A 16,680-nucleotide genomic window follows, 5' to 3' on the forward strand; every position below is an offset into this window, starting at 1 on the left:
GCTAGAAGGAGTAATGATTTCTGGTTCATTTGGTCCTCCCCACAGCAGCACATTTTACAGCTCTAATGGCATTGTGCTTTTAATTTGAAATTCCAGTTGTTCATTGCTGATATACAAGAAAGTAGTTGACTTTTGTATATTAACCTTGTATCCTGCAACCTTGCTAGAGTTGCTCATCAGTTCCAGGAGTTTTTTTCTATGTAGACAATCATGTCGTCTGTGAACAAAGACAGTTTTATTGCTTCCTTCCCAAACTGTATACCTTTTGTTTCCTCTAATTGTTATTGCATTAGTTGGGACTTCTAGTATGATGCTGAATAGGAGTGGTGAGCACAGACAACCTTGTCTTATTCCTGGTCTTAGCAGGAAAGCATCTAGATTCTTACCATTAAGTTTAAAATGTTAGCTCTAGTTGAGGAAGTTCCCCTTCATTCCTGGTTTGCTGAGAGATTTTATCATGAATGGGTGTTGGATTTTTGTCAAATGCTTTTTTTTTTTTGCATCGATTGATATGTTCTTACGATTTTTCTTCTTTAGCCTTGTTGATGTAATGCATTATACTAATGGATTTTTTTAATGGTGGACCTGCCTTGCATGCCTGAAATAAATCATACTTTTTATACATTGTTGGATTCGATCTGCTAATATTTTGTTGAGGCTTTTCGCAACTGTGCCCATGAGAGATATTGTAGTTTTCTATTCTTGTCTTTGTCTTGTTTTGGTATTAAGATAATGCCAGTCTCATAAAATGAGTTAGGGAGTATTCTCTCTGCTTCTATTTTTGAAAGAGATTGTGGAGAATTGATATAATTTCTTCTTTAAGTGTTTGGTAGGATTCACTAGTGATTCCATCTGGGTCTGGTGCTTTCTGTTTTGGAAGGTTATTAGTGATTCAACTTATTTAATAGATATAAGCATATTCACTGATCTATTTCTCTTTGTGTGAGTTTTGGTAGATTGTATTTTTCAAGGTATTAGTCCATTTCATCTAGGTTATCAAATTTGTGAGCATAGATTTTCTAACAATATTCCTTTATTATCTTTTTAATGTCCATAAGATGAATAGTGATGGTTCCTGTTTCTTTTTTGACATTATTAATTTGTATCTTCTCTCTCTTTTTCTTAGTTAACCTGGCTAGAGGTTTACTAATTTTATTGATCTGTTAAAAGAACCAACTCTTGGTTTTGTTGATTTATTTTATTGATTTCCTGTCTTCAGTTTCATTGATTTCTGCTCTGATTTTTATTATTTATTTTCTTGTGCTTACTTTGGGATTAATTTGCCCTTCTTTTCCTAGTTTCCTAAGGTGGAAACTTAGAGGGTTGATTTTAGACCTTTCTTCTTTTCTAATATATGCATTGAATGCTATAAATTTATCTCTACGCGCTGGTTTTGCTGCTTCTCACAAATTTTGATTTTAAATTTTCGTTTACTTCAAAATGTTTGTTAATTTCTCTTGTGACTTATTCTTTGACCCATGTGTTATTTAGAAGTGTGTCCTTTAATCTCTAAGTATTTTCGGTTTTTCCAGCTACCTTTCTGTTGTTGATTTCTAGTTTAATTCCATTACGATCTGAGAGCAAACTTTGCATGATTTCTGTTTTTTTTTTAATTGTTAAGGTGTATTTCGGGGCCCAGAATGTCATCTGTCTTTGTGAATGATCCATGTGAGCTTAAGAAGAAAGTGTAAAAACAAAGAAAGTGTATTCTGCTGCTGCTGTTAGATGAAGGATTCTATATTTGCCAACTTGATTCAGTTGGTTGATGCTATTTAGTTCAGCTATGTGTTTACTGATTTTCTGGTTCTGGATCTGTCCATTTCCAGTAGAGGGCTGTTGAAGTCTCCAACTATAATGGTGGGTTCATCTATTTCTCTTTGCCATTCTGTCAGTTTTCACCTCATGTATTTTTATGCTCTGTTGTTAGGCACATACACATTAAGGATTCCTATGGCTTCTTAGAGAATTGACCCCTTTATCATTTTGTAATATACCTCTTTATCCCTGATAATTTGCCTTGCTCTGAAGTTAGCTTTTTCTGAAATTAATATAGCTACTCTAGCTTCCTTTTAATTAGTGTTAGCATGGTTTCTTATAGACAACATAGTTGGGTGTTGTATTTTTATCCACTATGGCAGTCTCTGCCTTTTAATTGGTATATTTAATAGACTATTATTGTTTAAAGTGATTACTGATATGTTGAGTCCACATTATCTGCCATATTTGTTACTGTTTCCTATTTGTTGCCCTTGTTGTTTTCTTATTTTATCTTCCACTCTTTCTTTGCCTTCTAGTTTTAATTGACCATTTTGTATGAGTCCATTTTTCCTCCTTTCTTAGCATATTAATCATACTTCTTTCCTTTCCTTTTTATCTTTTTACTTTTTTTAGTGGTTGCCCTTATGTTTGCAATATACATTTACAACTAATCTAAGTCTCCTTTCAAATAACACAATTCTACTTCATGAGTAATAATGCAAGTACCTTATTTTCAGAGTATTCCTACTTCCTCCCTCTGTCCCTTATAACATTCCTGTCTTTCATTTCACTTATCCATAAGATATCATCACTGAATGTTGTTGCTGTTATTATTTTGCACAAACTGTTGTCTGTAGATCAATTAAGAATTAAAAAGTATTTTATTTTACTTTAATTTATTCTTTCTCTACCACTCTTCCTTTCTTTTGTTTTTTTTAAATTTGTTTCTTTATTTATTTATTTTTGGCTGTGTTGGGTCTTCGTTTCTGTGCAAGGGCTTTCTCTGGTCGCGGCGAGTGGGGGCCACTCTTCATCGCGGTGTGCAGGCCTCTCACTGTCGCGGCCTCTCTTGTTGCAGAGCACAGGCTCCAGACGTGCAGGCTCAGTAGTTGTGGCTCATGGGCCTAGTTGCTCCACAGCATGTGGGATCTTCCCAGACCAGGACTCGAACCCGTGTCCCCTGCATTGGCAGGCGGATTCTCAACCACTGCGCCACCAGGGAAGCCCGCACTCTTCCTTTCTTTACATAGGTATGAGTTTCTGACTTCTATCGTTTTTCTTTTTTCTGAAGAATATCTTTTAACATTTCCTGCAAGGTAGGTCTACTGCTGACAAATTCCCTCAATTTTTGCTTTTCTGAGAAAAGTCTTTATTTCTCATTCTGTTTTGAAGGATAATTTCTCTGGATTCAGAATTCTTGATTGGTGGTTCTTTTCAATACTTCATATTTTTCACTCTTCTCTCTTCTTGATTGCATGGTTTCTGAAGAGAAGTCTGATGTATTTCTTATCTTTGCTCTTCTATAGGTAAGGTGTTTTTTCCTCTGGCTACTTTCAGGACTTTGTCTTTGATTTTCTGCAGTTTGGGTATTATATGCCTAGTTGTAGTATGTATGTATGTATATATTTATCCTCTTTCATGTTCTCTGAGCTTCTGGACCTGTGGTTTTTATTGCTTCATTATTGCTTCATTATTATTGCTTCAAATATTTCTTTTGCAGCTTTTCTTCTTGTTATTCCTGTTATGCGTATGTTACACCTTTTGTAATTGTACCACAGCTCTTGATATTCTTTTCATTTTTTTCATTCTTCTTTTCTCTTGGCATTTCAGTTTTAGAAGTTTCTACTGACATTTCTTCAAGCTTGCTGATCCTTTTCCTCTGCTGTGTTCAGTCTATTGATGCATCTATCAAAGGCATTCTTCACCTTTTTTTTTTACAGCATTTTTCATTTCTAGTATTTCCTTTTGATTTTTTCCTTTAGTAGCCATCTGTTCTTGCATGTTGTCCACCTTTTCCAAGGCCCTTAGCATATTAATCATAGTTATTTTAAATTGCTGTTCTGAAAATTCCAACATTCCTTCCACATCTGACTCTGGTTCTGATGCTTGCTCTGTCTCTACATGCTGTGTTTTTTTTTTTTTTTTCTCCTGGTCTTTTAATATGCCTTGGAATTTTTTTTGAAAGCTGGACAATGATATACTGAGTAAAAATAACTAAAGTAAATAGGCCTTTAGTGTGAAATTTTATGTTTATCTGGATGGGGGTTACGATATGTTTACTGTTTGCTGTATCTGTATGTGTCAGAGGCTAAAATTTTCTCTAATGTCTTTGTTTTTGTCTCTCATATGTATTTAGGTTTTGCAGTTCTTATAGTTGTATTCTCCTATTGTTATTCATGAGCCCTGTTGATGTGTTAGTAAGGCATGGAGGAAGGGATGTGTTCTATAGTCCTATGATTAGGTTTCAGTCTTTTATTAATCCTGTGCCCCCTTGGTTGTGAACTTCACAAGTGCTTCTCAGTTTTATTTTCTTTTGTTTTTTTCTCCTTTACGTGAGACAGGAAGGCTGGAGGGAACTAGACTTCAGTTTTCCTTTCCGCTAAGTTGGTTAGGCGTTGGTAAAATAGTTTCTCTTGAGGGCCAGCCTTGTTAAAAAGAAGAGAATGCCCTGTTCATTTTCCTGCCCCTACTGGAAGCACGAGGGGATTTTTCTCTGGTCTTCACTGGGCCTTTTGGAGTTCTTAACTCTCAAATTTGTCCACACTAAGCCTCTAGCTATTCTTCAATTACAGTTTAGGTTCTCCTACCCTGGCACTGGTTCTCAAAGAGGGTTCCACAGTGTAAGCTATGATTCTCTGTATCCGCCTGTCTGTCTCCCTAAGTTTGGGGACAGTAGTTTGTCCTGTAATCTGAGTTCTCTGATGGATCTAAGAGTTGTTGATTTTCAGTTTGTTCAATTTTTTCTCATTGTGAGGATGGGAATGAGAACTTCCAAGCTCCTTATTACATGCTTGGCCAGAAACCAGAAATCCTCCTTTAATCTTTACTTGAATATGTGCATCCACCTTTTTTATTACCTTTATCAATGATGACACAGATTTGTTCCTCTGTTCTTTTCACTTCATTTTATTGCATACATTCCCTGATGCAAAAAGTTATTTATTTTAGTACATATTAATTAATCCATTTTGTATCTGTCCATGGTCAGAAATAACTTTGCCTGTTCACCACATCTGGAATGAATATACTATTCTGTGTTATTTTTAAAATCAACCCTAAAAAAACCCATTTGGAATTTATCACAATGTGGTATATGTTGTAATTGTACATTGTTTTCCTTTTTTTAAAAAAAATGATTATTTATTTATTATTTATTTGTGGCTGTGTTGGGTCTTTGTTTCTGTGCGAGGGCTTTCTCTAGTTGCGGCAGGCGGGGGCTACTCTTCATCGTGATGTTTTCCATTTTGATATCTAGCAGTCCCTCAACTATTTACTAAAAAGTGGTTGATTCTTTCCTTATAGTTTTGTTGCTTCTGGTTTATCAGCTATTAAGTTCTTAAAATAGTGTGTGTCCACTGCTAGAATCTCTATTCTTAATCCAGTGCCATAAGGTTTTGATGATTGTTTCTTTGTAGAAGATTAAAATCTGACAGGTTATGTTTGCCATATTTACTTAAGAAAATATATACACTAGTATCCTTGCCTACTTATTCTTCCAGGTGAAGTTCACTATCAATCTTTCAAGTTATCTAAAGGATGCCATAGGGACTCTAGATTAATATATAGTTGTAATACAATTCAGATTAGTGTCTGTTTTGTTCTTGCTATATTTAGACTTTCTATCCAAGAGCATGATACTTCTTTGTTGATTTATGTCATTCTTTTTTTCCTCCTACTTGGATTTTATAAATTTTACAGTAATATTGTGTTTCAAGTGTATGTCTCTGTCATAAATAAATTATTGTATTTTCTAGTTCTATGATAGTACATGGGAATGCAGTTGTTTTTTGTCTATTTGCCTTATAATTTCTGAATTCATTTATTACCTTTAGTTATTTTTAGTTAATATTCTTAGAGTTGTATAGATATGTATTCATGCAATCCAAACATCAAAATATATTTCTTCCTTTCCTATATGCATTCTTCACTTTTTTCCTCTTAAAGTTTTCTTTTACCATGTTAAATATAATAGGCAACAGGAGGCATCATTATCTTCCTGTATTAAGGGGAATGAGATTTTGCTTCTTGGTTTTAATTTAAATTTTCTGTATCATGTCAAGAAACAAATTTTCCACCTGGAATATTTTTAAAATATTTTAATCTGGAATAAATATAAATTTAAAAAATCTGTTCTTGACATCTGTTGAGATAATTATGGCTTTTAAAATTTTATCTGTTAGTCTGATAAATGATGTTGACAATTTCCCTTGTGATATCAGTCTTGTGTTCTTGGAATAAACTCTCCTTATTTATAGTAGGCAAATCTTTCAATGTAATGCTATATTTCAGTTTCTTAAAGTTTATTTTGGTGTTTTACTCATATATTCCAAAGTGAAAGTGATCTATAAAATATGAGTGGTGTCTTTGTCAGGCCTGGCAGGCTCTTGTCCTTGAACTTCAGGGTGCTTCTCTAGCCATCTTATTTGTCACTCTTGAAAGCCTTTCTATCAGAGTGTTATCATATTTGAAGAATCTCTGAGGGAATTCCCTGGTGGTCTAGTGGTTAGGACTTGGCACTTTCACTTCAGGGGCCTGGGTTCGATTCCTGGTCGGGGAACTAAGATCCCGCGATCTATGTGGCACGGCCAAAAAAAAAAAAAAAAAGAAAGAAAGAATCTCTGAGATAAAACCGAAGAAATGCTAAGGGACAATAGCATATTATTGTTTCAATTTTAATTTCGCTGAATTTTTAAAACCCCTTTCCCCCTTTTCTTTAATAAATTATCTACTTACCAATATCTTTTGCCCTTTCATCTGTTGGGATTCAATTTTAATGATTTGAACAATCTCTTTATATATCAAGGCTATTTCTCCTTTGGAAAAATATTTATGGGAAATATTAGTTTGTGGTTTGCTTCACTTCCACTTCCTTCATCTGTCAACATGGTCTCATCTGACTGGTTTGTCCTCTTCCTCCTTCTTACCAGTCATGAGTGTTGCCCAAGTATGGTTTCTCCATTCTGTGTTCTTTCTCTCGTTTAACAATTCTCAAAGAGTGGTCTGTGCTTCCTGAGACCCTTTAACGGGGTCTGCAAAGTCAAAACTATTTTCATATTAGTATTAAGACTTTCTTTGCCTTTTTCATTGTCATTTTCTCATGAATATGCAGTGGAGTTTTCTAGAGGCTGTATGACAGGTGCTGATGTCATTGCTCTGGTGGCTAATGGAATATGTGTCCTCTTAAGGCAGACATTGAAAAAATTTGTGGGAATTCTCTGGTGTCCAGTGGTTAGGACTCTTGAGCTTCCACTGCAGGGGGCCCAGGTTCGAACCCTGGTCAGGTAACTAAGATCTCGCAAGCAGCATGGTGAGGCCAATAAATAAATAAATAAATAAAAGTAAGAATAAAAAATTTAAAAATTTTAAAAATTTAAAAAAAGATTTGCAAAATGCCTCTCACTAATTTTTTTTGGAAAATGTAGATTTTTTTCCCCAAAGTTAATGTTAACATATAATGGGATGAGTATTATTATATTTAAATACATTAACAAATATTCATTTTGAATATTTCTGGGTTTTGATTTCTAATTCAGTAAATATCTATAGATAGAACCCATATAAATAAAAGCTCTTTAGGTCCCTCAATAATTTTGAAGACTAAAGGGATCCTGAGACCAAAAAGTTTGAGAACTGCTGTTCTCGTACTGCCTGCCCTGAGTTCTGTTTTTTCTCATAACCCCTACTTGTCTGTGAGGATGACTCCCAGATGAAGACCACACTGTGAGAAGAAGCACTGTTATTTCCTCCTGGGACTTTTTACTTGAAATTTTGACAGGTAGAGAAGGTGCGCCTTGGGCTAAGGATGGGCCCAAACCTCTGAAATAAGGCACCTCAGTGACTACTGTCCATGACTTGCATTTCATTTCTGCATCTCAAAATAAAGTAACTAAAACTGGAATTGGAGTATAAACTAGATTATTTACTGAGCTCTCTCTTTGTGTCAGGCACTTAGGAACACAGATTTAAGGCACCCTGTCCTCAAGTAGCTCAAAGTATAGTGGGTAGAAAAAGGGTGATTTTATGTATGTGCCAGTTCTTATCACCTTCAATGTTATACTTAGGATTGACTTAATGTTCTTTCTTTTAAATGATAAGACAATACTCGTATCTTGGTAGGTTGTATAATGCCTCTCTTACTCTGTTTTCCTTTTGCATCCTCCCTTTTCCACATTTGTGGTATCTGGCATATGTTACGTACACGGAATGCCATGTGCAGGTCAACAGTTATCGTTCTTGAACCAAAATAAGAAATAGAAAAGTTTATTGCTTCTTTGTGCTTGTTAGCATTGGAATATGTGATATACTTTATATTTTTATTTGAAGGGTCATGTGTATCAGCCTGCCCATTGGTTTATACATTTGCTTTTGCCAAATGGGCTAGTTGAGATGGAGGTATTAATTTGTTTGTACCAACATGTGTTGCTGTCACTAGTTAAACAAGATGCTAGTATGCCATACCACAAATTAGCACCATCCCACCCCATCCCCACCTGGCTCTTTCAGTACAACTGTTGGGAATATGCACTCCTCCTCCTCCCCTTTTCCCCCTTCTTCCTCCATCCTAAATGACCTACATTGAAACTGGAAGTGGTGAACTGCCTTCCTAGCCTTTTCATCCTCTCTTCCAGTCTACTGCGGCCACACTTACCTCCTAAAACTATGTTTTTATCATGTTGCTCCTCAAAAACTACAGTGACTCCATTGGCTTCCCAACCATTTGCTCACATACAGCTACCCCGTCCTCTAGTCAAGCACAGATGCCAGCCTCATTCTCATCTCAAGCCTTTGGCCATTTTGCTTCCTGGTCCTCGAATACCTTCTTTCCTCCATGAAGCCTTCTCTAGCTTACAATCTCCCTTCCATTTTCTAAATGCCAATTTCACTTTTATTCTAACAGTTTAACACTTAGCTGTTGTATAATTACATTATGTGGAAGTTTCCTCCCCAACTAGATCATAAATTCCTTGAAAGCAGTGACAGGGTAACAAACGCTTTTTGTATCCTTAATCCTCTACCCTCATAGTGCAAGGCATAGATTTATTGAGTATTGGCTATATAAATATGTTGACTGGCTATTAACCATTCCTCCCCAACTAGAATCCTCCTCAGTAAGCATTTATTGAATACCTTCTCTGGAACAACACTAGAGTTGTTGTTCCACAACAACTACATTAACAAATATTCATTTTGAATATTTCTGGGTTTTGATTTCTAATTCAGTAAATATCTATAGATAGAACCCATATAAATAAAAGCTCACACAAAAATGAGACCACAAAATGAGACCACAAAAATGAGAAGGATATGGTGTAGTCACAAGACTCAAGTGGAAGAGATTATGCAATCAGCATAGATGTCTGAACAAAGGGGGTGTTGAGGGAAAGCCTGTTTGAGCTGGCCCTAGATGGACTGAAGGGAATTTCACCAGGCCAAAAAGAGGATGGGGACTGGATGGGATTTCAGAGAGAATATATGGCCTGAGCAAAGGTATGGAGGTGTAAAAGTACATGGCCTATGTGGAGTATAGCAAATCTATGGCAGGAGATAAGTCTGTCTGGGTAGATGGGATCTAGATTTGATAGGGCTCTGAATACCATACAAAGAAATGTAAACTTGACCCAAAAGGCAATGGGGAACCAGCTTATGATTTTAAGCAAGAAGGTGATAAAAGGCACTGAAAGTGTCAGCTGTGTAATGCAGATATCAACCAAACATTTTCCCCTGTTTGCCCTCCCCCCATAACCCTTCACTGTATGACAAGCCCTATAGTAATCCACTAGTTGGGATAATAAATCAAATCCTGTTACTTTGTTCCTGGTCTACCCTAAATTCTGGCTGACCTCAGGCTTGTGACCATCTAGAGGTTTGATTTATTCCAGATGTGCCATTCTCTGGACTGACATGTCATAGGGAAGCCCCAGAGTGTTATGGAAAGAGCAATAGGCTTGGAGTTCAACTAAATGCAGGATCAAATCTCAACTTTGAGGAACTTTAAACTATTTCCTCATTATTCTGCTGCTTTAACTTTTTGTCTGGAACTTTTTTATATCTGCAAAATAAAACCAAAGACTACCAGAATGGATTATCCACGGGCAAAATATCACTTTGAGTTTTACTGATTATGTTTTTTTTCTTTGTTGAACTCCAGTTTGTTGCATGTTTTGCTTGATCTGCTTGCTGCTTCTAATTTTCTTTTGTTGACCCTTTATTTCTATGTACTTATTAAAGAAGCACTTTATAACCCAAACACTGAACCAGATAGCTGTTCCATGAAATGTTTGAAATGAGGCAGCTCAATTTAGCTGGATTGTTCTGTGTCAGTGGGTTGCAGGAAGGAGTTTGTAAGGTCCTAATGGGGAAACGGAAGAGATTTCCAGCTTCTCCTTTGTTGAGTCTTCATCTTGTAGCGTCATTATTTTGTTTTAATGAATTCCCAGAACAATAGGTACACCTTCTGAAAATATGACTACAGGACATATTCCAAAGCCAAATATAAATTATTTTTGGACTCCCCATACTTTTTCTTCCTATGATTTGTGTGGCTAATGTAGAGTTGCTGGAACTGTGTATTTTAAATCATTTCCTGAATGAAGCACATAACCAGTGAAGAGAGAGGGAAAGGATCCTGCATCGTTTTGCAAATTTTCTTGCCTACTTTCAGTGCTAGTCACTGGAATTCACGGGCGTTGGATGAATTTAAACAGAAAGAAAATCTCTCAAGTTCTTCTCATCAGCTAAAATGGTGCTCGTTTTCTGTTAAGATTTCTAGAAACCTGGAATACCTACTTTTGAGATTGCTTTTATAGGTTTGTTGAACGTAGTAAATCCCAGAGTTAGACAAATATTAAGTGTAACTATTGACTCTGATGCCACCTATATTTAAAAGGGAAAGTTGATGTGAGGGGTGAGGGCAGGAAACATGCCTTGTTTGGATTTTGTTATTTGTGTTTAGGCTAATGTTATTTCTGCTTGTTTTTCATTTTCATCCTATTGAGTTTGAGGAAGCAACAGAAGTGTCAAATGGAATTCTTGGGAATTGAGGACTGGAGCTTGAGATAGAGATGAGGGCTAGAGATAGTAGATTTCCTTAAAGGATAAGATAAAGTAACTCAGAGTAAGGCAGGTAAGGATCTGTTATCTCAGTCAGATCGAGAGCAAAGTAGAGAGACTAATTTTTTTCTTAAATAAAGATTAAAGACACTTCTTCCTGGATGACAGGAGGGAAGACTGAGAGATTCAGAATTTCCTATGTGTCGTTGGTAATAGGAAAAACCCGCTAAGGATCCTGTGGTAGTCAGGTTAGACTCGGAAGCGGCGGCAGAGGCCGCTTTTGTCACCTTCTTGCTTAGAATCATAATTCAGAGGAATTCGTGTAAATGCATTTTTGCAGGTGTGCTCAGAGAAGGGGCATGAAGGAAGCAGGATAGAGCAGGAGGGAGTCTAGTGAGGATGAAGGATTGGCTGGCAGCGAGGGAGCTGGGCTGAAGATGCAAAGCATGGATTCTTAGTATCCTAGGAAACATTTGATCCACATAGGAAGGTTAGAGATTTTGTAGTTGAGGGAATGGTTTTATGATAGATAATTTTCTAAGTTATTAGTACCTCTGGGTAAATGACCCTACCTTCTCCACCTGACCATTATATCACCATGGAAGCATGGTAATGTTCCTGGAGAACCTGTTGTTTAGATTCATGTCTGCACAGAGTTCAAGCTATTGGTGTATACTAAAGAAGGTTGTTGAGAATGTGTTTCTTTTATTTATATTCATCCTTATCCATAAGTGAATGGCAGATTTCCCTTGGAATATCTGTTCTCTTGATTTCAGTCATCACCTTGATGTTGATAACTCCCAAGTCTTTGCCTCTCAATCTTCATTTCATCTGGCCTACCCAGCATCATTTCTGTATCTGTCCCACTATCCCACAATGCTTCATACATAATAGGTGGTTCATAAATGTCACTCATGCTGACCTTCTCCATCAGGCTGACCTCTTTATCATAAGTGAGATGTTGTGAAATTGAACACATGATTTGGAGCTTACCGTGTTTTAAAAACACTAACTGGGCAAGTTACTTAGTCTCTCTGAGCTTTGGTTTCCTCATCTGCACTAGGAGTGCTAATGCCACAGCTTAGGAACGCTGGAAAAATTAAGTGAAAGAGTTCACTTTAAGCACATGGCGCAGGGCCTGAAAATTAATTGAAGTCCTGGTAAATGTTGGTTCTTTCTCCTTTATGCTCAATGTTTAAAATATTTAATTTAACTGCTGTGATTGCAATTTTTTAGGCCTAACATTTAATTAATTAATTAACTATGGCTGTGCAGGGTTATTGTTGCAGTGCACGGGCTTCTCTAGTTGTGGCGCACAGGCTCTCCAGTTGCAGTATGTGGGATCTTAGTTCCGCGACCAGGGATCAAACCCGGGCCCCCTGCATTGGGAGCACAGAGTCTTAACCACTGGACCACCAGGGAAGTCCCCCTAAAGTTTAATTTAAAGTATTTGGTCTTTACCACATTCTCACACATAATTCTGATAACCCAGAGTAAGAAGTTTCTTAAAAGAGTATTATTTAGGGCTTCCCTGGTGGCGCAGTGGTTAAGAATCCGCCTGCCAATGCAGGGGACACGGGTTCAAGCCCTGGTCCGGGAAGATCCCACGTGCCGTGGAGCAACTAAGCCTGTGCGCCACAACTACTGAGCCTGTGCTCTAGAGCCCGTGAACCACAACTACCGGGCCTGCTTGCCACAACTACTGAAGCCCACGCACCTGAAGCCCATGCTCCACAACAAGAGAAGCCACTGCAATGAGAAGCCCGCGCACCACAACAAAGAGGCGCCCCCGCTCGCTGCAACTAGAGAAAGCCTGCACACAGCAACGAAGACCCAACGCAGCCAAAAATAAAATGAATGAATGAATGAATGAAATTTTTTAAAAAGAGTATTATTTGCCTAATCGAATAGAACTTTGTTGACTATGAAACTTGATGAAGATTTCATCAAAAACTGGGGTGGGGAGCTGCAGGGCTGGATAAAGTTGGCTGTAATGCTGTTTGTTTTTTTTTTAAAGAAGATCAATATACTAAGATTTTTTTGAATAAAATTTTATGATCTGAAGATTCCCACTTGGGATGTGGAAAGTGTTTCATCTTTAATATTAAATTCTTGAGCAGAGAACAACATTGAACAGCACAGTATGCCTCTTTTTCCCAGTATTTCTGTGCACCTATATTGTGTTAAGAACTCTGGGAGAGCCAGAGGCATAAAATAATATTTTTCCACTCCCAGATGGCTAGCACATTTCTCAATACTGCTGTCTAGTTTTTATTTCAAGTTTTTATTTACTTGTGAACTCCCATGAGTTTTGTATGCATGTCCTCATTTGATTTGCTTATTTGCAATGGTTCTCAAAAAACCGATATCAACTACATGGTAAGGGTAGCGGTATGTTATATCTGGAGGGTAACTGACTGTGCTAAGTAGTTTGTATGTCTATACTGTCAAAATAAGAGCACGAAAGAGGACATACGAATAAGTGGTAACCCAAAAGGTGAAAACTACCCAAATGTCCATCAACTGATAAATGGGTAAATAAAATGTGGTATATCCATACAATGGGTATTATTCAGTTCTAAAAAGGAATGTAGTACTGATACATGCTACAGCATGGATGAGCCTTGAAAAAATTATGAGAAGTGAAAGAAGCCAGACACAAAAGCCCACATCTTATATGATTACATTTATATGAAATATCCAGAATCAGCAAATCACAGACACAGAAAGAGAATAGAGGTTATAAGGGTCTGGGGTGGGAGGGAGATGGGAAGTTATGTTTACTGGGTAGTGAGTTTCTGTTTGAGATGATGAAAAATTTCTGGAAATGGATAGTGATGATTGCACATCATTGTAAATGTGCTAAATGCTACTGAATTGCCAGTTTAAAACGGTTTAAATGGTAAATTTTATGTTATGTGTATTTACCACAATAAAAAAAGAATAAGTGGTAAGGGGCTTGGAAGTCATTGTAATAAGCCTCCTGTTTTTTTTTTTCTGTGCAGGAGCCATGGATAACAGAGGCTTTCAGCAGGGGAGTTTCAATAGCTTCCAGAGCAGCTCCAGTGATGAGGACTTGATGGACATACCAGGGACAGCTATGGATTTCTCCATGAGAGATGATGTTCCTCCCTTAGATGGAGAAATAGAAGGTATCGTTACTGCTGATGACAATTTATCTTTTTAAAAATTATTTCCAATGTACATACAATAACATTTATTTATCTCCTGGCACACAGTCCTGTGAATTTTAACACATGCATAGATACTTGTAATAACCACCACCGACAGGATACAGAACAGTTCAACACCCCCAAAGAATTCCTTCTTATTACCCTTTGCAGTCAGACCTCCCCCACCCCCAAGCCCTGGTAACCACTGATTTGTTCTCTGTCCCATAGTTTTTCCTTTTTGAGAATGTCATATACATGGAGTCACATAGTTTCAACTTCTGAGACTGACTTCATTCACTGAGCTTAATGCCTTGGAGATTCATTTAATTGTTCATTCCTTTCTCTTGCTGAGTTGTATACCCCGGAGTGGGATCACTGGGTTGTGTGATAAACATATGCTGAACTTTGTAAGTAACTGCCAAACCATTTTCCAGAGTGGCTGTACCATTTTGCAACTGAACTAGCCATGTATGGTAGTTCTTCCACTTGTTCTGCTCTTAGTATTTTCAGTAATTTTAATTTTAACCATTCTAACAGCTATGTAGTGTTATCTCATCATGGTTTTAATTTCATTTCCCTAATGGTTTATGATGTTGAACATCATTTCATGTGCTTAATTTGCCAACCTTATATCCTCTTCGATGAAGTGTCTGTTCAAATCCTTTCCCCTTTTTATAATTGTTTTCTTATTATCTGGAATATATTTATAAAATGAGAATTCCCCTTATCTATTATTTGGTTATGTAGTAACGTCATTCTCTTCATTGGCTGCATACAATTTCATGGTATAGCTGTACCATAGTTTACTTAACCAAGCTTCTATTGATGCACATTTCAATTGCTTCCAATCTCTTGCTATTACGAACAGTGCCACAATGGACAACCATGTGCATGTGCGTGTGCGTGTGTGTGTGTGTGTGTGTGTGTATCTTTTAAGTGTATGAGAGCATTTCTGTAGCATGAGCGTGTAAGAGTGCTTATTACCCCTTTCACCAGCCTTGCTGGTGCTAAATATTATAATTCTTTTTTCATCTTTGCAATATGATAAATAAATAAATACATCCCTATTATTGTTTTAATTTTCACTTTTTAAAATTAATGACCTTGAGCATATTTTCATGTTTATTAACCATTTAAATTTCTTTTTCTGGGGAATTCCCTGGTGGTCCAGTGGTTAGGACTTTGCACTGTCACTGCGGAGGGCTCGAGTTCAATCCCTGGTCAGGGAACTAAAATCCCACAAGCTGCACGGTGTGGCCAAAAAAATTTTCTTTTTCTGGAAGTTTCCTGTTCATATGATGTTCCTGTTTTTCTAATGGGCTGATTATCTTTTCTTATTTTTTTATAAGAGCCCTTTATATTATTACTATTAATCTTTTGTCTAATGTAGGTTGAATATGTATATTTTCTATTTCTGGTTTGCCTTTGTTAACTTTGTTTTTTTAATCTACAAATATTTTAAAATTTTTGTATAGCTAGGTATATAACCCTTTTCTTTTATGACTTCTGAGTTTCTTGTTGTAATTAGAAAGGACTGTATCACTTTAAGATTAAATTTATATACTTTATTGTCTGGTTCTTTAAGTGATTGGGATTGCCATTCTCAAAGTGAAATCAGGGGACAAGAAACTACTATCAGAATTCATTATTTAGCAAATTTGTATTAAGGGCCTATGACATTACAGATACTTTGCTAGGTTCTGGGAATTAGCAAGGCTTTAAGGCACCATCCCTGCCTTCATGAAGTTGATTCTAGCTAGCCTAACAGACACATAAGTACTTATGATAGTACCTACCTCTTAAGAGTTGTTTTCAGGATTAAATGAGATAATAACATATAAAGTGCTTATGTACCCGGCATAGAGTTAATGCTCAATAAAATGTTAGCTATCATAATCATCATCATTATTATGTCTATTATAACCCTATATTGTAAGGACTTAGCAGAGGACGCATTCTGTGTGTGTGTGTGTGTGTGTGTGTGTGTGTGTAGGATTGGAAAAAATTTCACAGAAAAGGTGTGTTTGAGAAGGGCCTTGAAAGGTAAGTTATTTGGTAGGAGGAAGAGCATTTGAGGCAGAAAGCAAGCTTTTACAGAGGTAGCAACAGGCATAATATACAGAGGTATAAAAAGGCAGAATATAAGCCCAAATAAGTAAATTGGGGCCTGAATGTCATGCTAAGAAGTTTGAATTAACCTTATTGTCACTGTGAGGACAAAACTCCTTCACATACTCATTCAACAAATACTTTTCAAGCACCTGGTATGAACCAGGTACTGCTATAGGCACTGGGAATACAGTGGCAGGATTAACATAGATAAGATCCAATCTGATCTGGAATTTAGATCTAGTTGGGTAAATAAGCAGATTCCCTAGTTAATTACACATTGTGATAAGTACAAGGATGGAAATAAACTGAATGACAATAGATGATAACTGGGGAACACCACAGTAGTTGGAAAGGTCAGGGAAGGCTC

The 16,680-nt window shown here is 36.8% G+C and overlaps 1 protein-coding gene and 1 non-coding gene across 3 annotated transcripts in view; both read left to right on the plus strand.

Moving 5' to 3' along the window:
* The window catches only part of CLCN5 (chloride voltage-gated channel 5), a 153,673-nt gene that overhangs the window by 93,592 nt on the left and 43,401 nt on the right, over positions 1 to 16,680 (plus strand). For both annotated transcript variants that reach the window (XM_059911906.1, XM_059911905.1), the window contains one exon: positions 14,034 to 14,180. In XM_059911906.1, coding sequence (XP_059767889.1) covers positions 14,034 to 14,180 — 147 coding nt within the window. The remainder of the gene's footprint in view (positions 1 to 14,033; positions 14,181 to 16,680) is intronic.
* On the plus strand, positions 15,358 to 15,430 carry TRNAD-GUC (transfer RNA aspartic acid (anticodon GUC)). Its single transcript has one exon. It is a non-coding gene; the product is annotated as a tRNA-Asp (tRNA).

The sequence above is a fragment of the Balaenoptera ricei genome, chromosome X, assembly GCF_028023285.1.
Source record: "Balaenoptera ricei isolate mBalRic1 chromosome X, mBalRic1.hap2, whole genome shotgun sequence".
Taxonomy (NCBI): Eukaryota; Metazoa; Chordata; class Mammalia; order Artiodactyla; family Balaenopteridae; genus Balaenoptera; species Balaenoptera ricei.